Below are 25,446 nucleotides of genomic sequence, written 5' to 3' on the forward strand. Positions count from 1 at the left end.
TCCTATGGGAGCCAATGTTAGCTGCCCAAGAAGGCAGGTGGGAGGGAGTTTAGCAGCCTCTTCTTGCTGCTGTTTGCAGTGGAAGGGGGCGGGACGGAGGCATTGCTAGCTGTGGACAAGGGGCGTGAGCTTAGCTCCACCGCTGCCCTGCCCCCTCCCACTGGAAATGGCTGGAGGGAAGGAGAGAGGAGGTGCGCTGGCGAGAAGAGGGAATGTCTCCCTGGGCCCCATGGCATTGCGGCCTCAGTGTATGTGTGCCGGGATCTTTGCCGTTCAGGTGTTTTTATGGCACTGGTGGGCGCATGTAAAACGCCTATGGCTATGTAAATAGGCCCTAATACTGTACACTATATGGTTAGCTCTAGCGATTTCTAGATTTAAATGGATTTTCAGGGAGAATACTATTGATTACCCTTCCTCAGGATGGCTCATCAATAGTTGATTGCCTGGGGCCTGTCGCTCGGAACCTCGAACATCAGCTAATTATTCGCCCGCTGACAGCGCTGCAATTACACAGGGTTGGAGCGGAACTATTCGCGCCGACCTCTGTGAAGTCCCCGATGCTTGTAACTGCAAGCGTGACACTCATTGAAATCAACACGAGACGTATTGGCAGTTACTAGACTTCTGCTGCTTCCACTTGTGTAATTGTGGTCCCAAGTAATGAACACCAGTTGATCAACTATTGATTACCTATCCTGAGGATAGATCATTAATAGTATTCTCCCTAGAAACCCCTTTAATTATGATTTTATATCAGTGACAAGTGAAATACAGTCAAGGTGTAAATGGTAAGTGACAACTGCATTGGCTGGTCATGAATTACTTTGTTTTATCACTTACAGTTTATAACTTGACTAAATAGATAATCTAATAAAAAGAGGATAGGTTGTGGGAGGACCGTGTCTCCTTACAGGTTTACCTTTCACTAATGAGCTTGTTTGTGTCTTCCCAAGTCACCAGCAAACCGTTCAGCTCTTTATCTGCTGCTGCAGCCATGGATAAATCCTTCTGTGCAATCTGTTTTGCTTTGTCCATAAGCCACTGTTTTTCATGTTGGTAAGAGTTCATTTCTTCCTCCAGTTCATTGAAAAATTTTAATCTGTATTCAACGATACAAGGAAACCGAGTTATTTGTATGACTTAAAGTAAATGAAAGGAAATTTGTCAACGGTCAAACACCTAATTATGTTAAACTAGTGGGTCCAAATGCAGTATTAAGTGCTTAATGGGGTACGAAAATAAAGTGAAAAACATACAGCATTACATTGTAATGGAATACTAGGCGACCTTTGTTTTTGACAAAAAATAAACAAAATCAGCAGCTACGATTCCCTTATGAATGATTAACAAATATCTGTAAAGTCTACCAACAAAAGATACTAAATACAGTGAAGGCTAATGACGGCGAATGGACATTTATTAGGACAATAATCCGGTAAATGAGTGTTCTGTGTAGACAGAGCAAGTCTACAAACAAGTAAATGCTTATTTGTTGATTGGGAAAATCATCATTGCCGGCCGCATATCTCCTCGTGTGAACATGGCATGTGCTGCATCCAGCAATAAAATTGTGTAAAGAATGAAACATCATATAAACTATCATTATCCAACACACAAACCCCATGCAGACTGAGCTGGCCTATGTAAAGCCCATTTAAATGAGTGACAACCTCGTTGATTGGCATTCGTCGAAAGGCTGATATTGAGCCAAGTACAGGCCCACTTATACAACGATTATCGCTCAAAAGATGTTGCTAAACAGACATTTGAGCGATAATCGTTGTGTCATTTACAGCGCAATATGATCGCTCAAATGAGTGATCACCTTGCGCTGCCAGTGGAGGATGCAGAAGGCAAGCGAGGTGTCCCCGCTTGTCTTCTGCATCCAGCTGTTTTCTGCACGGAGCGCCCGGCTGTTATACAGCTGAGCGCTCCGTGCCGGGTATGGAGAACAGAGCTGGACCGCTCTGTTTTTCATACCCAGCCTGTCATCAGGGAGCGGGAAAAGCTGAAACAATAGTATCAGCTGTATCCTGCTGTAAATCCCTGATAAGGCTCATCGTCGTCTTTCAGCACTCTGAAAGATAACGATGAGCGATTGCATAACAAAAACTGCACGATGTCGGTGCAGTTACACACAACGATTATCGCTCAAAAGACGGCTTCTGAACGATAATCATTGTGTCTAAATGGGCCTTTAAAGAAGCTTGGTTATCACCCCAAAAGTATTATAATGGATGGAACAATAGAAAAAAAGATAGCTGAGCAGATTTACTAATCCTATCTAATAGTTAAACAGTGTAAAGATGCGCCAAATCTTAGACTCCATTTACATTGAAAGATGATCGCTCAAAAATCGTTCAAACGACAGTTTGAGTGACAGTTTTGAGCGATTATCTTTGCATAGTCTATAGTAGCTAAGTACCTACTAAAGCGCTACTTAGGCAGAGCGGGTCACAGCCACTATCACTTGGCGAACGATACAGCTGTTTTGCATACAGAAAAACAGCTGCATTGTTATCTGCGCTTACAGCTCACATCCCACTGTGAACTACCAGCGGGACACGAGCTGAAGATTATCTTATCAGCGCTGCCGACTGTGATAACAGCCTGCACCGCTGATAAGAGTTCATCGCTCAATTGTAGAAAACTAAAATTGAGTGGGGAACAAATGGTGCACGAAAACTGCACAATGTCCGTGCATTTAGACGCAGCGGTTATCACTCGAAAGACGGCTTTGAGCGAATTTTCAGTGAGGATCGTTGTTTCTAAATGGGCCTTTACATTAGTGGCTCATGCTGTAAGATAAATTTGGTGCATCTTATTAAGTATGTTAAAACACTTTTGTTTAACTTCTCATCATCTATTAGCCAATCACAATGCACTAATATTTAGAATCAAAATTTGTTTTAGATAATTGAAATTTAGCCATGTCCCTTCCCAGCAAGCCACATCTAAGCCACGTCCCTTGTCTAGTGAGGTACGTAGTGTCTAAAAGACAAAATAAATGTGCCACAAAGCATGTATGCCCTTTTAATGCAAATTAAGCCAGAATCATGCTGCATTTAGCTTTGTACGTTGTACCCAATTGGTTCTCATTTCACCTTAGTTGAAGAGCCTGTAATGTTGACTCTTTCATCTCTTCACTGTCTGCTTTCTCTTCAATATCTTCAATTGTCTTGAGCAGTTTTTCTCTACAATCAATAAAAGATTTCCAAAGTGCCCCAAGAGCTTCTGCTTCACTGCGTTTTGTTCCCAGAAACTTCTGAATTTTCTCCAGTTCCATATTTAGGTTATCGGCCAGAGCTCTACAGGAAGTCCTCTGTTGAGAAGTGGAGCTCTTCAGATGGTATTGTGCTTTGGTAAGAGCTGTATCTAGTCCTACTGATAGAGCTGTTAATTCATCAATTTCCTGAGCAACTCTATTTATGTCTTTCTCCAAAGATTCAGATTTGTCTTTATCTAGGTTACTTGATCCTTCTACTGTTTCTTTTAGCTTATAGAGCACATTCAGAGATTCTTGGTACATTTGTAAGAAGGAACCCAACTTGGAGAGGGATTCCTGTCGTCGCTCGGTGATTTGAATTGTTTCTTCAAATAGCTGTATGCAGTCCATGACCCTTCCTTCCAACACAGAATGATCATCCGGAATGGTGAAAGTGCACAGCTTAGCGAGTTGATCCTTCAAATGATCAATATTGTCCTGCTGTGTTCTTACTTTTGAAATATGGTTCTGAAAGAAATAAGGAAAATAATGTTGGATGCAAAATGTGTATAAAATATATGTACTGAGTGAAGAATCAAGCTCTGAGTCTTTATTGAGGTCTGTACTAAGAACCACTTTATGCTTAGGATGCACTAGAAGTGCTCCACAAGCCAACATGGTAACATAACCTATATAATTATAAAGTAACTAGCTAATATATCCGACTTCTCCCGAGTTAATTTGGTACAGGTGTTTACTGATTGTTCAGACAGAAAATTTTATGACGTGGTGGTTCAGAGGAACCAAGAAATAAATAAAAAAATAAAATAAATATATATATATATATATATATATATATATATATATATACACACACACACACACACAGAGGAGCGTTAGATTTTCCTCACTGCATGTACCGATGTACAGAATGTGTCACTCCTCCCACTCTCCTCACTTTTTACCCTTAAAAGTAATGCCCCTGTTTATTCACATTTACCCCCAGTCAGGAGTTTGCAGCCCCTTCTTAGCCTTAAAGGCATGCAGTCCATGGTCGCTTCCTTATGTACTTCACAGCCTTTCAGTATATACACACAGAGGTGAGGTAGATTCTCCTCAGTATAAAAACATAGAGGTGAAGTAGATTCTCTTCAGTATATACACAGAGGTGAGGTAGATTCTCCTCAGTATATGCACACAGAGGTCAGTTAGATTCTCCTCAGTATAGACACATAGAGGTGAAGTAGATTCTTTTCAGTATATACAGATAGAGGTCATTTAGATTCTCCTCAGTATAGACACATAGAGGTAAATTATATTCTCCTCAGTATATACATATAGAGAGAGGTCAGTTATATTCCCCTCAGCATCTACACATAGAGGTGATGTAGATTCTCCTTAGTATATACACACAGAGGTCAGTTAGATTCTCCTCAGTATATGCACACAGGGGTTAGTTAGATTCTTCTCAGCACATACACACATAGAGGTGAGGTAGATTCTCCTCAGTATATACAAAAATAGGTCAGTTAGAGTCTTTTCAGCATATACACACAGAGGTAAGTTATTCTCCTCAGAATATACACACAGAGGTGATCTAGATTTTGCTCAGTGTATACATAGAGAGGTGAGGTAAATTCTCCTCAATATATACACATAGAGGAGCGTTAAATTCTCCTTAGTATATACACATAGAGGTGGGGGAAGTTAGAGAATTAGATTAAGTACATAACATAGGACGTCACTTGCTTTTGCACTTAGCATTAAATAATCAAGTTGTTTCCCCTTTACTATTCCTATGTAGGCGAGTCAGTCAGTGAGGGAGGGTTTTCGCATATATATATATATATATATATATAAATTCATTATATAGGATAAAATTGTGTTTTGCACAATAAATCCCATACATGACAGTGATTACTGAAGCAGCTGATATAATAAGGTTACCTTATTTAAAAGGACAACAGATTCATAGTCGGATGTGTTTATTTCAGCAGTATCTTGAAGGTCTTTAAGGAATTCTTTAATCCAGAGGGAAAATTCTAGTAACAAGTCGTCGAATTTCTGATGTTCACCTACAATGGATTCTATGACGCTGGTCCTAAAAAAAGATAGTCATGATTATATTTTTATAACCACTATTTGATTTAGAGTGTTCATAACCATTAGGGCTATGAGTCTCTTCAGTTTAAGGCCTTCCTTTCACAGGCGTTTACTGCGATTTTAGCAGCGCTGGCATGCGTTATACCAGTGTTTTAAGCACAGCTGAAAACGGAGCCAAGGAAGCTGGAAAAAAAAGCAATGTTCACCCAACAGATGAGGTCAATGAATGGCGGTGATTGGTGCATTGAGCCAGTTCCGGGAACCAATCACAGCAATCTCTTGCTGGAGGTGGGGATCTCAAACCTCACTACCAGCAATAAATGATCTGCTAGTGCACGGGAAGTCTGGAGCAGCAGCAGAGAACAGCGACAGAGACCAGGACGGCACCGCTAGGTGAGTATTGCTTTTTTTCCCATCTAGTGTAGTTAGGGCTGATTTTCGGGGGGTAGGGCTTATATTTCAAACAGAACTAGATATAGTACATGGTCTGCAGTCTGTAAACAACAGAGTCTCATTCACTGACAGCAAATTCATACCTTGAAAAAGGTAAGGAAATGAAATATAAAGGGACAGATTTACTATTACTGCCTGTTAACTAGAAAGTCCAAACTTACACTAAAGAGTCTTAAAATGTCCAAAATTTATCACAATGGCTCATGCTGCGTGATAAATCGGGCATATCTTTAGACTGTCTAGTCTAACTTTTTACCCTACTAGGTACAGCACATTTTGTACCAAATTTTGGTGTAATTTTTGATGCACAATAATGCATTTAGGCAACATCCGTTTTCCTGTTAAGCCACACCCCAGCGTGAAAAAAAGCCTCAGAAAAGGTCTAAAACATGATAAAGGTGGAACAAAGCATGTAAAACAGTTTCCGGCGCAATTTAGGCAAACATACAACAGTAAATCTGCTCCAAATTATATTCTGAAGTTGTATAATTTTTATTTTGCATAATTGAATTCATACAATCATTAAGCTTTATTAAAGGGGTTGTCCCGCGCCGAAACGGCTTTTTTTTTTTTCAATAGGCCCCCCGTTCGGCGCGAGACAAACACAAGGGATGGGTTAAAAAAAAAATAAAAGTTTAGTACTTACCCGAATCCCCGCTCTGCGGCGACTTCTTACTTACCTTACCAAGATGGCCGCCGGGATCTTCACCCACGATGCACCGCGGGTCTTCTCCCATGGTGCACCGTGGGCTCTGTGCGGTCCATTGCCGATTCCAGCCTCCTGATTGGCTGGAATCGGCACACGTGACGGGGCGGGGCTACGCGATGATGCGTAGAAGGGGGCGGAGCCAGAACGCCGCTCGTGCCGAGACCCAAAGCGCGTCTAATCAGGAGATTAGACGCTGAAATTACACGGCACCATGGAGACAGGGACGCCAGCAACGGAGCAGGTAAGTGAATAACTTCTGTATGGCTCATATTTAATGCACGATGTATATTACAAAGTGCATTAATATGGCCATACAGAAGTGCTTACCCCCACTTGCTTTCTCGGGACAACCCCTTTAACATAAAACCACAACAAACTCTTTATATGGTCTCATTGCCATTGCTGTTGTCTTAGATCAATCAGGTCCTTGGGAAGACATCCAGAGAGAACAGATGATGCTAATAAGGTTTCCTTTACTGCAGAAAAATTGTTAGGATAGCCAAACAGTATTTGTGATAACAACAAATAATCGGCACTCCATAGACGTGGAAAGGAGAAGTAATGTTAATGTGCTTTTAATATGTGTTTATGGAATGATTCATTTAAAACGTAATGGAAGGTAACCTTTCCACAACTTCTTTTGCTATGCTCCAGAAATCATATCTGGCAAAACAGTGTTTTAACATTTTCCGGCGCTGTATGAAAATGCATGCAGGCTGGTGGACAGGCTAGACGGTTTCTGGTGGACAGAGATTCCTGATGAATGCTCTCTGCTGGTGTGGCGTAGATGATGTCACGGAGTGATCGAACTCTTTTGCTTAACTGCAGATGACCATGTTGAATTTCCCCACAAAGGTAACTGCGAGATCCCAGCGCACGCTCAAGATTTGGATTGCCCCGTGATGTCGTCCACGTCACACCAGCAGAAAAGGGTGTATTTATCAGGAAAGCTCTGGCCCGCAGAGATGGTCCGGCCCCGCCACAGGACTGGTTTACATCTGTACGAATGCAGTGCAGGAAAATTTTAAACTGCTATTTCTCTAGGTATTATTTTTTCAGGAGCATTACAAAGGAGGTTTGGGAAACAGCGGTACTTAAATATTCTGTTGTTGTAGGTGGTTTACTATGTTTGAAAGTGATTACAAGTTTCCTCTGATATGTCATTAGGTTGGACTGAAATAATTACATTTTTGAAAAATTCACAAATTTTCTGGCACTATCTACTGGTGTTGAAAGGTAGATGTGTGCCTTGATGGTTAATAGGAGGCTGCATGAGAATGTGTGTGTAAGCTAATATCTCTAATCACAAAAATGACCTAAATGAATAAATAATTAGAATAATAAAGTAACAATTAGAAAAATTTACCTCTTTAAAATCTCTTCTGGTAGCATGTTCCATCTCAGAGACAGTTTCTCTAGATGGTCCCTTTGTTGCTGCACATTGCTTTCAGAAGATGTTGGATATAAAGATGCACACAACTGGACCAGAACAGTGTATCGCTGAGACTGAGTGGCTAACTCCACTTTCAGATCCTGATAACGAAAATGGATCAAGCTGTTAATTTAATCACTGGAGTAGCATCTGTAATTTTGCATCTGATGAGATTACACTGCTGGGTGGGCCATTCTCTTTTTTCTCACTACATATATGTGATTTATTTTAGTCATTGCAGTCGCTGACAAAATTTTGTGTCAGTGCAGGTTCAAAGGAATAGCCATGAATCTCTATTAACGGCACATTTGTGATTAAACGGGGTTTCCAGGACTATAACACTGATGACCTGTCTTCAGGATAGGTCATCAATATCAGATCAGTGGGGTCTGCAGTATAACCTTTTCAAGTGAATGGGAGAGAGCTGCTGCATGATTCTGAGCTACTGCACAGAGTTAACCTATACCGGCGTACCACAGTTCCTTTAGGTCAGCTGACTGGTCAGGGTGCTGGTTGTCTGCCCTCCACCGAATTGGTATTGATGTCCAATTCTAAGCATAACTCATTAGTGTTATACTTCCACAATACCCATTTAACTCATAATCTTCATACCTGAAGTGACTGCATCTCAGCTTCCAGTTTTGCTTTGTCTGCAGAGAATAGTCCTTGTTGTGGACTGACCAAAGCTTCACTTGTCTCAAGCCACGTCACAAAAGAAGAAAATTCTTTTTCTTGCCTAAATGTGAAGAGTAAAGTATTTATAAATACAAGAAAACATTAATTGTGCTGTTTGTCTGAATGCCCGCAGGCTTCTGTCACCAGTTTGCTTGGTCCTTAGATGAAATTACACAGTTACCTTCCAGAGGTATTGGAATTTGATTTGAAGCTTTTCTTAGCCCATACACATTAAGGCGTTATTCACACGACCGTATATACACAGTTATTTAGCTGCGTTCACAAATCGTGACCATCTAAAGCATTGGATTCCAATGTATTCATTTAGATGAACGCTTTTTTAGCAGCGTAATAAAATCGCTTTTGGTTGCCAATTTTATATGCTGCATCCAAAGATAGATCTTGCCTTATCTATGACTGGAAAAAAGGGAGGGGGAGGGAGATTAGCAGCGTCCAACGCTGGGAAAGATGACGGCTGACTCTAAGCATTAGCAGTCATTCCGAAGATGTATGCCAACTGAGGGATTTCCGCGCTGCAGCATATTTTTTGCGGATACACTGCAGCGCCCGTGTAAACAGCAGGAAATACGCGGCTACAGATCGGGACTTGATCGCAGCTATTCTTTATTCATACGATTTTTCAGTAAAAATGCATACGGTCATGTGAAAGAGGCCTAAAGGATATGTTCATCTTCAACCTGCATTAAACAATGTATATAATGATGTAATCAACATAAAAGTTGTACATTATATTACTTACTTTGTACTGAACCTCAATTGCAGTGCTGCATACACAAATCTGCTGGTTGTTTTATCAAAGCAGTGGGAAGTTAGTGTTTTGTAGTCAAATGACTACACCTGTGAACTGCGGTCTTTACCTTAGTCAATGTCCCTGATGTATAAAACTGCAGTTCTCAGAAAACAAAATACTAAAGTGGGTTTTTGTGGTCATTGATACAACATGAAATACTAGAAACTGTGTGAATACAATGAATCTGAACTGTAATACAAATTTTATCTCTGGATTAGTAGAATGTAAGCAATGTAAGGCATTGAAGAGTCTGCAGGCATTTACTTGCAAATTCTACACCTAAGGGCTTGTTTACACGAGCGTATATCGGCCAGCGATTTGACGGCCGGACGATATACGCTTCCATCTCAGGAGTCCCCCCTGTCCCTCCCCCCTCTGTCTCTTCTCTCCTCCACTCTAGTGTTTGCAATGGGACAGGGCGGAGCTAAACTTTGCTCTGTCCTGCCCACTTCCATTGCTGGCTGCAGACAAGGGGCGGGGAGGGGGTGGAAGTTAGCCCCGCCCCTTTCCGTACACTCCCATTGCAAACAGCTTGGATGGGGGAGACAGACAGAGCCGGTGAGGGGGAGGGAAAGAGGAGGACTGCTCAAATGGAAGCGTATATCGGTCGGCTGTGAAAACTTCGGCCGATATACGCTCGTGTAAATTAGCCCTAAATCAGAGCAGAATCTTCTGCCATTCTGCTAGCATGAAGTATGGGAATGGGGTTTGTGTTTTTTTTAATTAACCCTTCACATGCTGTGTAAAAAATATGTGAAAATATATGAACGCACAATAGATGAATTATTCCCATAGTTACTGCAGTAATCTTCCATGGACTTAATTTGTATGCGGGAATCCTTTGCATCTACAAATTCTAATCGTGTGAACATATGCTAATAGTAAGCAATTACTTAAACTTTCAGGCAATCTAAAATTATATATAAATTATAAAATTATGTTTAAGGCTGAAAACAAGATTTCGGTAATAGATCCACTGCACAATATTAAATATGATTAAATACCAGCTTAACATGTGCAGTACAAGTAGTATGTAAAAACATTTCCTTAACAAATACACTACTAGTCAAAAGTTTTAGAACACATCAATTTTTCCAGTTTTTATTGATATTTGCAAAGTTTAATGTCTCATAACTACTCTTAAATGAAAGCACAGAACAAATAAGAAAGTATAGATGAATGAAAATAATGGAATGACTTTGTTTCACTAAATTAAATCCAGATTTTTGACTCTTCACAGTCCCTACTTCTAACGGATATAGCAGCTTTACACAATCGAGGCATTTTTTTACAGTTGCATTCAGCTATTGTTCAGAAATTCCTTCCCAACATTGTTGTAGAAGTTCCCAAAATTTGTGCTGCACTTGTAGGCTGTTTAACTTTTACTTTGCTGTTCAATTCATCCCAAACAAGCTCAATGGGTTTAAGTCTGGAGACCTTGCAGGCCATTCCATCTTTGAAGCCTACTGACTTCCTGTCGTCTTAAGTAGTTCTGACATAAGCAAGAAGTACACTATCTGGACAAAAGTATTTGCACACTGCATGTTTTTCAGAAAAAGAGCTTTATTATTCTATCAGCTTACCCGTCGCGCGTTGCTGCGAAGACAGACAGACATACATACATTCGTTTTTATATATCTAGATAACAACCAATCACAGCGCAGCTTTCAGGTTACCTCAGTGGTATAATATATAACACCCAATCACAGCGCAGCTTTCATGTTACCTCAGCAGTATAATATATAACAACCAATCACAGCGCAGCTTTCATGTTACCTCAGCAGCATAAGAAATAGCAACCAACCACAGCGCAACTTTTATTCTACCTCAGCAATATAAAAAATAGCAACCAATCACAGTGCAGCATTCATTTTACCTCAGCGGTATAATATATAGCAACCAATCACAGCACAGCTTTCATGTAACCTCAGTAGTATAAGTAGCAGCAACCAATCACAGCACAGCTTTCATGTTGCCTCAGCAGTATAATATATAGCAACCAATCACAGCACAGCTTACATGTTACCTCAGCAGTATAAGAAATAGCAACCAATCACAGCACAGCTTTCATTTTACCTCAGCATTTTCAATATCCAGCAGTTGTCTTGCGAAACGTTCGGCGGATGCATCATTTTGTAGTTGAACACGCTTGCTCGTAATGCCTTTTGCTTTCGTGCTTGAGATGGAAATCAAACGATCTTTGTCTGGGGGGCATAACTGTCGACGATGCTCGCACGCGCGCCACCTATCGTAGGATAGTTGTATTATGCCAGTAATCTTCCTAGGAGTGTACTCAACAACTTCCCAAAGTTTCATGGCGATTGGATAAATGGTGTAGTAATGCATAAAGGACAGACAGACAGACATACATTCATTTTTAAATATATAGATGACATCAGGAAAATTTGGACACTAATTCTTTTGCACTTAGAATTGAATAATTGAGTTGGGACGTATTAGCTTTTCCTATTTATGACATAATCAATGCTCGTGCCAAATTTCACGTTTTTATGACATTGGGAAGTGAGAGAATTAGATTCCGTACGTAAAATTTGGACGCTAATTCTTTTGCGCTTAGAATTGAATAATCAAGTTGGGACCCTTTAACTTTTCCTATTTATAACATAATCAATGCTCGTGCCAAATTACATCGGCAAGTCAGAAAATTAGATTCCGTACGTAAAATTTGGACGCTAATTCTTTTGCGCTTAGAATTGAATAATCAAGTTGGGACCCATTATCTTTTCCTATTTATGACATAATCAATGCTCATGCCAAATTTCAAGTTTCTATGACATTGAGAAGTTAGAAAATTAGATTCCGTACATAAAATTTGGACGCTAATTCTTTTGCGCTTAGAATTGAATAATCGAGTTGGGACCCATTAACTTTTCCTATTTATGACATAATCAATGCTTGTGCCAAATTTCAAGTTTCTATGACATTGGGAAGTGAGAGAATTAGATTCCGTACGTAAAATGTGGACGCTAATCCTTTTGCGCTTAGAATTGAATAATCAAGTTGGGACTTATTAACTTTTCCTATTTATGACATAACCAATGCTCTTGCCAAATTTCAAGTTTTTATGACATTGGGAAGTGAATTAGATTCCGTATGCAAAATTTGGACGCTAATTCTTTTGCGCTTAGAATTGAATAATCAAGTTAGGACCCATTAGCTTTTCCTATTTATGACATAATCAATGCTCGTGCCAAATTTCAAGTTTCTATGACATCGGGAAATGAGAGAATTAGTGGCAGTGATGGAAATCGAACGATGTACGTGGGGGGGCGTAACTGTCGACGACGCTCGCACGTGCGCCATATATCATAGGATAGATGTACTATGCCAGTAATCTTCCCAGGAGTGTACTCAACAACTTCCCAAAGTTTCATGGCGATCGGATGAATGGTGTAGTAGCGCATAAAGGACAAACAGACACACAGACACACACTCGGGCATACATTCAATTTTTTTTATATATAGATGTAGTAACACGTCGGCCCTCCTTTTGCTGGTATTGCAGCGGTAACACGTTGAGGCATACTTTCCACAAGTTCTCTGTAAGTCTGGGCAGGAATAGCTCGCCAGTCCTTGTGCGAGGCTGTGAGAAGAGATTGTTGTAAGGATTGACATGGGTGGCGGTGTCGTATCCGTCGCTCCAGTTCGTCCCACAAGGGCTCGATCGGCTGAATGTTTATTACAAAATGAGCCGCTTTTTATTTTACCTATGCCCTTCCCAGCATACCGTTCGGCAAACTCAGTATTTGCATATTTGCTGATTTTTTGCAGTGTCCAAATATATTTGTCCATATGGTGTATATTTTGGATCATTGTCTTGCTGTAATATGAACCCCTGACCAACTAGGCCTTCACCAGAGGGTATTGCATGATATATCAAGATGCTGTGGTAGCAAGTTGCTAACTCTGAATCCAGCGAAAGAGCCTCAATCACGTTTCCTCCTCCATGTTTGACAGTTGGTGTCACAGACTCAGGAACTATTTTTCTTTATGTTTTTTTTTTTAAATTACGAAATTATGTTACAAAACTTACAAATCTGCAATGTAAATCAAGACAGATTGATCAACCATCAATGAAGTTATACTCGTACATATTTGTGGTCAAGGTCTTGCAGCAGAAACAACCAATAACAATACAAAACAACTTTGAATCAGCTTATAAGAATTTTAACTCTGATCGGATTGTGTCTTATAACATATCAAAAATTATTGATGATGTTATTAACTATAAAACGTTATCCTATGAACCAGTAAGTAGGGTAGGGGAGGGTTAGTCGTCTAGGCTAATTTTGAAGGGTTTCTAGGCTGGAGATTTGTTAATTAATAGTTATGGGGTGTGTTTCTAAAGACTGTTTAAGAGGCCTCAAATGTTTGAAAGGGTTACACTACATGATGAGAGAGTGAATGGACCCAGTTAGTACTAGTATGGCTGACTGGTTATTATTTTTTTATTAAATTCTAACCATGCCTACCAGGTGTTCAGGAAATTGGTTCTGGTACCATTCTCCCAGCTCATGAGCTCCTTGAAGTGTGATATTTGATGTATTTTGTTTTCCCACTTGGCTAGAGGGGGGGGGGGGGGGGTTCATTGTTTTGAAACATTAAGGGAATGAGTAAAGGCCCATTTAGACGGGACGAATGTCAGGCATGTTGCACGGGAGCTAGTATCGCTGGCTCACAGCGGGGAGGCTGGAGATTTCTCTCCTCGCTCTCCGCTGCCTGTCTCCATTCATTTAATATAGTGGTCGTTCAGTACTTAACAGCTGCTATTTACACTGAACGCTCATTGCTCAGCTCATCGTCCATTGTTTATGCAGCATAAATGATGGACGATGAGCTGAATGATGAGTGTTCAGTGTAAATAGCAGCCGTTCAGTACTGAACGGTCACTATGTTAAGCAAATGGAGAGAGGCGGGGAAGAGCAAGGAGAGAAATCTCCTGCATCCTCCTCACCCGCCTTGCTCCCGCTCTGTGAGTGAGCCAGCGATACTAGCTCCTGTGCAACAGCACAGGAGTGAGTACGTGCAGGGACGAGTGTCAGGCATCGTTTGCCTGACATTCAACCCATCTAAATGGGCCTTAACTTGACTACAGTTAATAAGGTGCTGGCAAATTGCCCATCCTTGGGGTAAAATTTTTGGATGGGAGCCACAATAATATTTCCTCGGGCGCCAAGTTTAGTGAGGTTGAGCAAATTTTATTGATTTGGGAGAATCCAAATGTGGAGGAGGGTGCCACCTTGGAGGCTGCATCTCCAGTAGCAGTCAGAGGGTGCTAAATTTAGTTTAAATAGTTGATGAGGTGTTTTGTACCATCTTGTTTGAATCAGTTTTCTTGAATGCAGATACATCCTAAGAAGTCATGAGAGTTGCTCAGGATTTTGTCTGTGCTTTCTTCAGACAGGGTAATTGTTAATTCCTTTTTCCATTCTCTCAAGAACCATGGTTTGTGCGGTGCAGAGTCCAAGAACACTCCCTTGTAAAGCTTAGAAATTAATTTTTTGCAGGGTTTTGGGAGTGATCGATAGGTTTCAAATCATAATGGATCTCTTATTATGGTATAGACCACGGAATTTTGAGTGGTTTAAATAGATTTAAGGCTTCTAAGAAGTTGGGTTTGTGCTTAGGGATAAGAGGTTCAATTTGTTCTAATTTGGTGATTTGGGAGTCTTTTAGGATGTCATGAATTATCATAGACATTTTATTCCAGATGTGTGAGGATGGTGAAGATTTTTTGCCTATGATGGTAGGTATTAGGAAAGCTGGTGTGAAGGGGAAGAGCTTGTCAGACTCTGTTCCTTTTTTACGTAACTTGCTTATTACTTTCATTGTGGCATGAGTGGCTGTGCTTATTAGCTTATTTTGTGTTTGTATTTTCTGGTTAGACCAGAGGAGGTAGTGATCATCTAGGTTTAGGAGGTCTCTTTCCATGTGGAACTTTGTGGAAGTTTGTGCTTGGTTCTACCAAGATCTATCTGGCTACGTGTATTGCTCCATGACAGTTCTGAGCGTCTGGGAGACCAAAGCCACATTGTTGTTTGTTTTGAGTTAGGTAGCTATGGGCAAGGCGCGGTTTGCGATTATTCCAGATGTAAGTACTAAGAAATTGATGCCTTTTTGGAAGAATGTTTTGGGAATGGGGATGGTTTGAAGAGTAAAAAGGATAGTTTCCTGCCCATCCAGGAGATGAAAGGTATGTTCAGGTTTAGGAACCTTCCTTTCACCTACTTGACAGCATACAAAAACCCTGGATGATGTACAAAATATGTCAAATTTTGATTTCTCAGTCCATAAGAATTTCTTCCACTCTTCAGTAGTCCGCTGAAGGTGCTGCTTGGCCCAGGCAAGTCTTTTTTTTATTTTGCAATCTCAGCAGGGGCTTCTTACTGATACTCTAACTGTCAAACGTGCAGATAGAAGTCTTCTCTTCTCAGTTGAGATGGAAACTTGTTTATTTTTGCTGCATTAAGCAGTGCTTGAAGATTTTGTGCTGTAAGGCGCCGATTACGCAAACTGTCGACTCTCAAAAACAGATCAACTGATTCTTTTAGTGGCCTTTGGTCTGCCAGAACTCTTCCTGTTAGAGTTTCCTCCAGTTTCCAAGTGTCATTTGAGGATATAGGAAACCTTGGCTTTCGTGGCAATTTCTAAGGGTTATAAATTATAATTGTCTGTCTTCTTTGGTTAATTGCTTTTTGCTTGCCATTAGGATAGCAATGTGCTCTGCCCTGAAGAGTAAAACTGTCCAAAATCCTATCTTAAACGGTGTTATAATACAGTCTGTGCCAACGCTGGATGAATCGGAGGGTGTGAAAGTAATCTACAAAAGTTGAAAAACTGGTAGGAATAGTTTGCATCCAATTTCAAACCTAAACTTGCTACCTGCAAGGCAGCTGTCCTTGATGTGTACCCTGAAAAATACCCTTTGGTTAAAATCATAAATGCAGACTATTGTTGTGTTTCAGGTTAAAATTTCATAATATTTTATCTTACCTTACTTTTGAACCTTTGAACCATTTCACACTATTTGCTGGACTTAAAATGTGATAGGGCTCATTCCCATGGCCATATGTGTAAAACACTGCGTTCATCACATAATCCGGCTATCGCTGTATATGGCAGCGAATATGCACGGCACATGACAGCGTATCTCACACACGCTGTCATGCGCAGTATGACTAGTCTTTTTTAATTCCCCGCTCTGTCTCATAGCAGCGATGCGTAGTAAATACCGCACATACAAAATGTATTGCGTATCTACAGCGTTTCATATGCAAACTATAGAGAACAATACATGCTGCGTTATTTTTCACGCACGTATTATAAGCAATGTATATGCGGAAATGTGAATGGATCAATGAAAATCAACGTACTTTCTTTGTTTCTATTTAGCGTGTATTACGCGGGCGCCCATGGTGTATGTAATACGCTGTGAAAATATGTTTCTGGGAATAAGCCCTTAATGTCAAAAATAACTGAAAACATTGACGCGTTCTAAAACTTTTGACCAATAATGTATATGTGGTAAAAGAAATGGAATTTAGTTGTCATTTTACTGATCTTAGAGCTTACCTCTGCCAATGAACTAACAATTGCTCCAACAAGGAGAGCCTTTCTTTAGCCTTTGTAGTCACAACTTCATATCGGCTTTGAAGGTTGGAAATGGCCTGCATTGCTCTATTCTTGTTTGCAAGTTTTCGAGTGCCAGCACTCAGAGAGTGGATATTGTTCTTCAACATTTCAATATCATGACAAAGATCCTATAGGCAAAGGGCAAATTAATAATGAGAAATGCTGTCATTTGTAAATTTTGTCACAAGTAGACAACCATTTTGGATATATGTAACAGAGGCTATAAGGCGAATAAGTTGACAGCTTTAGGCCTCATGTCCACGGGGAAAATCAGGCCCGCCACGAAATCTTCATGCAGAATCTTCATGAGGCTAAAAAAAAAGATCAAACTTACCTGTCCAGATGCTGCGGATCTCCCCTCCGTCGCGGCCGGATCTTCTTTCTTCGGCTCGGCGGATGTGCTCGGCACGCCGGCAGCGTGCCGCGCACATGCACCGGGCACTCCATTTTTTTTTTTTAACTCCAGCGCCAGAGACTGTGTTCCGCGGATCCGGATGCTTCCATAGGCATCAATAAAAGCCTGCGATAGCCGTCCCCGCGGGAGACCCACACTAAAAATGGAGCATGCCGTGGGTGTTTTCCCGCAGACGCAATCCACGCCTGAAGGGAAAATGACATCCGCAGGTATGGACATGAGGCCTTAAGGCCCAATGTCCATGTGCGGATTTTGAATATCAAATCTGCGCGTGTCTCCCGCACGGGAGACCCGCGCCAATAGGCATGCATTAGAATCCGCAGGGCCATTTAAAGCATGCGGATGTGATTTTTTTCTCAGCATGCAGATTGCATATGCGGGAAGAAATCACAGCACGGTCCATTTTTGTCTGCGGATCCTGCGGGGCAGCTTCCATTAAAGTCAACAGAAGTCGTCATATCCATGGCACAGCCATCATCGTGACTGTGCTGTGGAACCGCAGGAAAGCAGGACATTAAGAAAAAAATGCACTGCGCATGTGTCCGGCACGTCCGGACGCATTCGCCGTGCTGAAGAAAGAAGATCCGGCTAGCGCAGAGGAGATCTGAGCTGGAGCCAGTGAGGTAAGAAAGCCTTTCTTTCTCCCAATGTCCGCAGGCACAGCTGGATTCAGCAGTGGAATCTGTCCATACAAGTGGACATTGGGCCTTAGCATACATTATAAAATTGCCCTAGGAATACTCTGGGTTATATAGACACAATTCTAATTGCCGGAGACAAAAAATACCCATGGGTAATGTCCCCTAAAATATAATATAAATACTTTATTATTCAAAAGAGACACAGACAACATCTAAAGATATTTAGAATAAAGGGGCAAATGGTGGTAGCAGTGCAATATGACCAGCAATCATCAATTAGTATCGTGTGTAATTGTGCATATACACACTAAAACACAGGCCTGGATGGCCAACTTGCAAAAGGCTATGCGGAAATTAATAAATCAGCACCACCAAAACCCTATTAAAATCTGATCTATAGTCACCCCGACATGTTTCGCCTTGCAGCGTCCTCAGGGGGAACAAAAGCCGGGCTATAGTAATCTTTTAGCAAGACATAATACTCTGCACCTGTCTAGTCAATTACAACACCGTACACCTATCTAGCCACCTCCATGTGTCCAGTTCTCCTCTCACCCGACACTTCTGACCACCCTATACTATGATGTAATTCCACATATCAATCATCACACTGAAACTATAATGAAATGAAATGAATTGTTGTTCCGCTACATTACCTGATGGGAGTGAAGGACTCTGTATGTTTCTGCTGCAGAGGAACAGTTGTTAACCGGAAGAGCCAAAGACGCCTCAATATTCTCTAAAGAAGTGTGAATCTGTAAAGAAACAAGTATGTTATAGACTTACAATTCTTACCATCTTGAATAAATATCTGAAAAGTCATTAAAAAGTAGGTTTTATAGGAAATCTTCTCAATTTACTGAAACATTTCTACAACTTTAAGATGAAGGATAATCTCCTGAATTAGGCAACAGCATTCATAACAGCTTTCAATTAAATCCACTTTAGGACCAGAGATATATCACACAGCAATACCAAATATGTCAGGTATTTTAAATAAAGCTTTTTAAGAGGAAAAGTTAAAGAAGGATTTTTTTTAACATTTATTTTTACTTTTAAAATGTGATTATTCTCAGTAAGAGAAACCAAGTAATCTTGTAGATATGATACCTTTTAATGGCTAACAGAAATACATGATACTTTGTTATTATATACTTAGTCATGATATCTTTTAATGTTATTATATGCCATGAAAAGGTATCATATCTACAAGATTACTTGGTTTCTCTTACTGAGGACAATCACATTTTGCTCTACTGGCTAACACCGTACTAAACTTTTTTCATTTTATTAATTGTTAAAAAAAACCTTATTCAATATTCTACTTACAAATTTATTTAGTCCAAACTGGGGACTTGAACTTGCGATCATTAGATTTGCTGTCAGCTTTGACCAGAACACAAACAGTTGACTGCCGAGATCAAAGCTAAGGCCTCCCTCACACAGGCGTTTGCAAAAATGCTGTGTTTTTCAACGCTGCATTTACTGCGGTTTCAGCAGCGCTGACATGCACTTTGTCAGTGTTTTGGTTGCGTTTTCAGCACAGCTGAAAATGTAGCCAAGGAAGCTGTATGCCAGAACTGTGTGAGGGAGGCCTTATACTCCTCTAGCAGGCACCATTCGTGCCCCTCCTGCTGTTCTCTGGCGTCCCTGCAGGCTTCCGGGCACTTGTCATTGCTGACAGAGCATCTCTTGATGGTAACGGGGTTTGAAGACCCCACCCCCAGCAAGAGATTGCTCTGACTGGCTGAGTCGCGGGAGGGACCCGGGTGGCACCTGCTATGTGAGTATTGCTTTTCTTCTTTTTTTTTACGTTGTGTAGCTTTTGGGTTAGGGCTTATATTTCGAGACCCCCCTCACTCCCAAAGATCAGGGCAGCAAACTGTGCTTAACGCTGGCAAAAACACGGTAACAAGTTGTGCTGCGTTTTCAGCAGCTCTAAATCCGCTGCCCATTCATTTCAATGGGCGATGCACAGCTGAAAATGGTCAAAAATAGAACATACATACATGCTTTCAAAGTGCAGCGTTGTGTGAGCAGCCCCATTGAAATGAATAGGAGCGTTGTACAGCATTTAGCGCAGCACTGTGTGAGAGAGGCATAACTCTGATCATGGCAGTTAATAGCGGCTGTTAGCTATCAGAAACAGCCAATAGCTTTCAGGTATGGAGCGGACTCAGCTTCCAAGCCCGATCCATATACATTTCAGGATTACAGGTCGTTTATAGTCGTTTGGCGGTCTTAAAGTGGTTAAACTTAAGTGAACATAAAGACTCTATCCTGTATTAAATAACACTGATTTTTCACTTTATTTACCTGTTTAATTGTGTCATCAAACTTCTGCTGCTGCTCCACAATGCCCAAAATACTTTCTTCTAGTTGATGAGCATGTTCTTTGAGCCCGTCCCAATACTTGACCATCTGTGATAACTTGGCTTTTATCCGAGCCTTCTCTGCAGAGCTTATAAAATCAGCAAACACCTGGCTCTGTGCCTCAAGCTCATTTACTGCATTAGATTTATCCTGGAGAGCCTTCAAAATTTCCTATAAAAATGATATTACAAGGAACCAATTAACGATAAACCTATTAAACTTTGAATTAACGTGGAAAGCGAGCTTCAGAAACGTCAATGGATTTTTGGGCACAGTTTGTTCTGATTTGGCACAATGGCGCATGTGAAACATCTTCTGTACCAATTTCACCTCAACCATAGATTTCTTTTTAAAGAGTTGGACCTGCACATATTTATATGGTCTTGTAATTAATCACATATGTAAACCTGCACATAGTCATTGGAGATTTCGTAATAGTGATACACTGCAGAAGTGGCCGCCCAGTCTCTAGCCACATGCAGTGTGCTCCAGAATCCCCAACAGGGCACGTCCTACCGATGAATCTGTTGTAGGCTGAAAGGAATGTCATGCCGGCCCTGGCGTTCTTTTCCAACACTTAACTAATTTCATAAGTCCTTGAAAATTCTCATAAATGCCTCATAATAAAAGTGTTTGGCTAAAACCCTATACTTGCTATGCATTAATTCCAGAAACTGCAGAAAATTCATGATTAAATTTGCTTTATTGCTTTAAAATATTTGCTGATGATGATTTGCCACGCATTAAAACCCCAGAGAATAATACCACAAAGTTGTAAAGTGTGAGCTGGGCCATACGGTGCAACAACTGGGCATTTACCTTTTTGCATCTTCCCTGCTGTAGTTGATGGTTAACTCCACTGCTATTGGTTACATAACACATCATCATTTACACCACAACTCATTCAACTATATAATGGTATAAACATTTACCTGGATGTGTGTGACTTGGAGTTCTGTGGAAACATCAGAAACTTCTAAGTCATTTAGTTCCTTTTCTCTTTCTGAAATCCATGAAGAATGGGCCTCAAAATCATGTTCAAACTTCTTCCAAGTACCTTTAACCATCTCCATTTTCTCGATACTAAAGAAGAGATACAAATTTATTTTAAAATGGTTAAATGAACTATGAATTAAATAAAAAACAAAATACTAGGTACCATGCTGTACAGAACATAACTCACATAACTCACAATCCAAACTACCCATCCGGGACTCATTACCATGAAACATAATATCAGCCATTGACAAAGAGCAGCGGTGTCTGCTCACTTCATGGTAGATTGGCGCCAGATATGTAATGGGAGCGGGTGAAAGAGAACAGGGAAGATTGAAGAAAACAAGAATGGCATTGGAGTCAGCAGAGAAGGAGCTGTACATGTTTGTATCTTGTCCGCTGATCAGGTCCTCTTTAAATATTGCTTATCTTTGTAGCAGCCACAGTAAAGAGATTTACGAATCATATCCTAAATATTTATGGCTTATGCCTGGTTTGTATTATACTGTTGTTATTCTTTCAATAAAGCTTTTAGAAATTAAATCATGTCCTACAAGCTCCAAAAACTAAAGCTAACAAACAGATAGGACAGGCAATGCTGAATCCAGGTATATGACTTTCAAACTCACCTGCCTCACTGTTTGCTCATTGTCAGCCCATTGAGCGGATGCCTTCTCTTTATTGCATATGCACACACTGTACATTGTGAGAGGATGTATGTGGACATGCATACAATGAAGAGAAGAAATTCACCCACTGGATTGAGCAACAGATTTGGGGGGGGGATAGTGAGGGAATGACAGGTAAGTATGAAAGTCACATCCCTGAACTCAGCACCGCCTGTCCTACAAGCCCCATAAACTTAGGCTGTGAAAAGCTAAGGCCTTGTTCACACTGTGAAGTTTTGATGCATTCTCTGGTTCGCTTTTTTTTTTCTTTTAGACAAAACATGGATCCGAAATACGAGTCATTTACTGTTTAGGATCCACTCTGGTTTGACTTAAAAGAAAACACATTAACAACTATCTAACTTTGGTAGAACTTGTATTAAAATGTATCTCCAACTATTTATGTCACTTCTTCACCCACCAAAAGTTTAAAAATGAGTACAGGAGACACAATTTGCAGATTGGGCAGCAATGTTGATGCAGCAACCATATGATGCTAGAATTCTCTCCTGCAAAACTGATCATATAAGTAAAAGATGTGGCACACATAGGAATCACCACAAGACATACATACTTTTCAGCAAGAGTCTTTTTAACATGCTTTACATTGTCTTGAACAGATTTTGTCTTCTCCTGCAGGTGGCGCTTGCCCTTTACTCCCAGCTTAATATCAGATGATATCTTGCCAAGGTTTTCTGCCTGGACTGCGAGATCTTCACTTCGCTTACACACCTCCTGCATAAATAACATACAGTCAAATGAACCCAAAATTAAAAAGTCCCTAAATTCACTAAGGACACATATATTCAAATTTCTAATTACAATACAATGATTGGTCTACTACCTTTGCCTGCTCAAGTTCAGATGACAAATTCTCCAACGTCCCAAAGTTCAAAGCTCGTTCGATGGTAGGGCCTATCTGCTTCAGGTTCTGGTCAATGGATTTTTTACCGGATTCTATCTGTTCCCAGTCATGCATTGTATCCTTTGAAAATATATACAAACAACTTCTTGACAAAGATAGATGCAACTGAGATGCCATAGCAAGTGGGGAATATGCTGTCAATTGCTAATTTAAAGGCATCCGACCACTGGGAACCCTAGCAATTGCTAGACTAAACAGGCAGCATAATTCTGCGGAGCTCCTTCTTACTTTTAGGCCTTGTTCACACAAGCGTGGTTTTAGTGCAGTATAGGTGCGCAAACAAATTGTGCCTATACTGGGCTAAAAAAATCGCATGAACGGTCAAGTTTTCACATGCAGAAGACCCAAGCTTCTTGCTCGAGAAAATTGCCCATTCACTGGAGCAGCGTGTAGCATTAGTAAGAGAGAAAGAAGAAGTCCTGCAGGGCTTCGGGATTTCCCCATAGCAGGGAGAGAGAACGGGCTATGGAGGATTAACCTATAGCCCCGCTCTCTCTCCTTGCCATGGGTTAATCCCCCATAGCCCTGCTCTCTCTCTCCCTGCTATGGAAATCTTCGAAGGATATCCCCATAGTGCAGAGAGAGGGAGTGCCAGGGGTACAGGGGAGCTAAGAGGGATATCCCAATAGTGCTCAGAGAGGGGGTGGGGCTAGAGGCCTCCTCCCTGGGATTTCCCCCATTGCAAGTTGAGGGGGTGTGGCTAGATGGGTGGGACTAGAGGGTGGATCCCTCTAGCTCCACCCTTGCTCTCAGGAAAGCTCTCTTACCTCACCCCTGTCTTTACCCCTGCTATGGGGAAATACCTTAGGGAACCCGATGCTGGGGAGAGAGGTAGAGGGAGTCCCCTACTGCCCCCGCTGCTGGGGAATTGCCCAACAACAAAGCTGGAGGAATTCCCCGCTGCTTACAGCAGGACATTTAAAACTAGCTGCCCAGAAGCACATTTTAAATGTCCCACTGTAAACTCCTGTTAGCCTTACAAATTAAATATTCTAATACATTGACACTTACCTTTAAGCTTTCCTTCTGCTCAATCAGTGCAGTTGCAACTTTATCCAATTCAACTTCCATCTTGGTTAAGTCCTCTTGAATATCTTTGGACAATCCTTTCTGAACCTGTAACTCTTTCACCTGAGCAATCTGGACCTGCACATCCTGCCTCTTGGATTCTATTTTCTTTATATTTTGCTGCGGGAATATAAACATGCTGGGACTCAAAATATACTTGTAAAGTATGAATTAGCATATGTAAGGCCAATTTTAGTGAGCAAAATAATGTTAGGCCATGTTCACATCTGTGTTTGGAGTACTATTTGGAGCCTTCGCCACAGATCTCGCATGAAATGCGGATGAAAATGTCCTATATGTCGGACAGCCAAATGGAGACGGAATGGACCCTGTTATAGTCAATGGGTTACAGTCAGCACAGTTCAGTTCCGTCATAAAACAGATCAGTTCAGCCAGCAGATTCCTCTTGCCTGCTCCTATAACAGAGTAGGAAAATGGAATCCCCGGACGCAGGTGTGAGACATAACCTAAGTGTATTGACTGTAACAAGTTACCACTATTACAATGTTCCATAAAGACATAAAAACTGGTTGAAATGCTTTAACCCCTTGAGTGGCACGGCTGGAAATTTTCCGGGACGAGCTCCACTGCCCATAGCGATATAGCCCGGAAGATTTCCGGGCTATGTATCACTATGGGAGCTGCAGAGCACAATGCCACAAGCTGTGTCATTGTGCTCTGCCTGCACAGACCCACAGAGAACAAAGCAAGGGCTTTGAACAACAGAAGCAGAAGATATTGCCGATATGTCGGCAATCTCCTGCTTCTAAGTCTCCTGCTTTGTTTATAGGTTGCCATAGAGACCATCAGCTTGTCAGAAGCAAGCGGACGGTCTCTGTGGCAGGGAGAGCTGGTGCTTGGCTGTGAGAGGACAGCCAGGCACCAGCTCTTACAGCAGAGATCAGAGAAAACCTCTGATCTCTGCTCTGTTAACCCTTTACATCATGCTGCAGTCTATGTGACTGCAGCATATAAAGGGCTGTCACTGCAACATGTAAAGGGTTGTCACCATCGGACCACCGGAAAGTGATCAGGGGGTCCTGATGGGTCCCTGTGGAAGTCCCCTAAAGGGACAAAAAAAAAAAAAAGGAAAAAAATTAAGAAAAATAAAAATAAAAACACTTGTCTCTCTTTACTTTGTAAAAAATTTAAAATAAAATCACACATGTGGTATCCGTGCGTCGTAATGACCCAGAGAAGGAAGTCGGTACATTATTTAACCCCTTAATGACATGGCCCCTTTTTTTCTTTTTTCCCCATTTCTTTTTTTCCTCCGCCCGTTTAAAAAAATCATAACTCCTTTATTTATCCATCGA

The 25,446-nt window shown here is 41.0% G+C and overlaps 1 protein-coding gene across 1 annotated transcript in view; it reads right to left on the reverse strand.

Annotated features, from left to right (window-relative positions):
* The window catches only part of SYNE1 (spectrin repeat containing nuclear envelope protein 1), a 575,530-nt gene that overhangs the window by 303,838 nt on the left and 246,246 nt on the right, over nt 1–25,446 (reverse strand). Inside the window, exons 29-40 of the mRNA XM_066595961.1 lie at nt 24,074–24,250; nt 22,982–23,122; nt 22,712–22,872; nt 21,406–21,556; nt 20,417–20,644; nt 18,757–18,855; nt 16,985–17,172; nt 8,518–8,641; nt 7,840–8,006; nt 5,156–5,309; nt 3,108–3,736; nt 923–1,102 (exon numbers count right to left, since the gene is read on the reverse strand). Coding sequence (XP_066452058.1) covers nt 923–1,102; nt 3,108–3,736; nt 5,156–5,309; nt 7,840–8,006; nt 8,518–8,641; nt 16,985–17,172; nt 18,757–18,855; nt 20,417–20,644; nt 21,406–21,556; nt 22,712–22,872; nt 22,982–23,122; nt 24,074–24,250 — 2,399 coding nt within the window. The remainder of the gene's footprint in view (nt 1–922; nt 1,103–3,107; nt 3,737–5,155; nt 5,310–7,839; nt 8,007–8,517; nt 8,642–16,984; nt 17,173–18,756; nt 18,856–20,416; nt 20,645–21,405; nt 21,557–22,711; nt 22,873–22,981; nt 23,123–24,073; nt 24,251–25,446) is intronic.

This window comes from Eleutherodactylus coqui, chromosome 3, assembly GCF_035609145.1.
Source record: "Eleutherodactylus coqui strain aEleCoq1 chromosome 3, aEleCoq1.hap1, whole genome shotgun sequence".
NCBI lineage: Eukaryota > Metazoa > Chordata > Amphibia > Anura > Eleutherodactylidae > Eleutherodactylus > Eleutherodactylus coqui.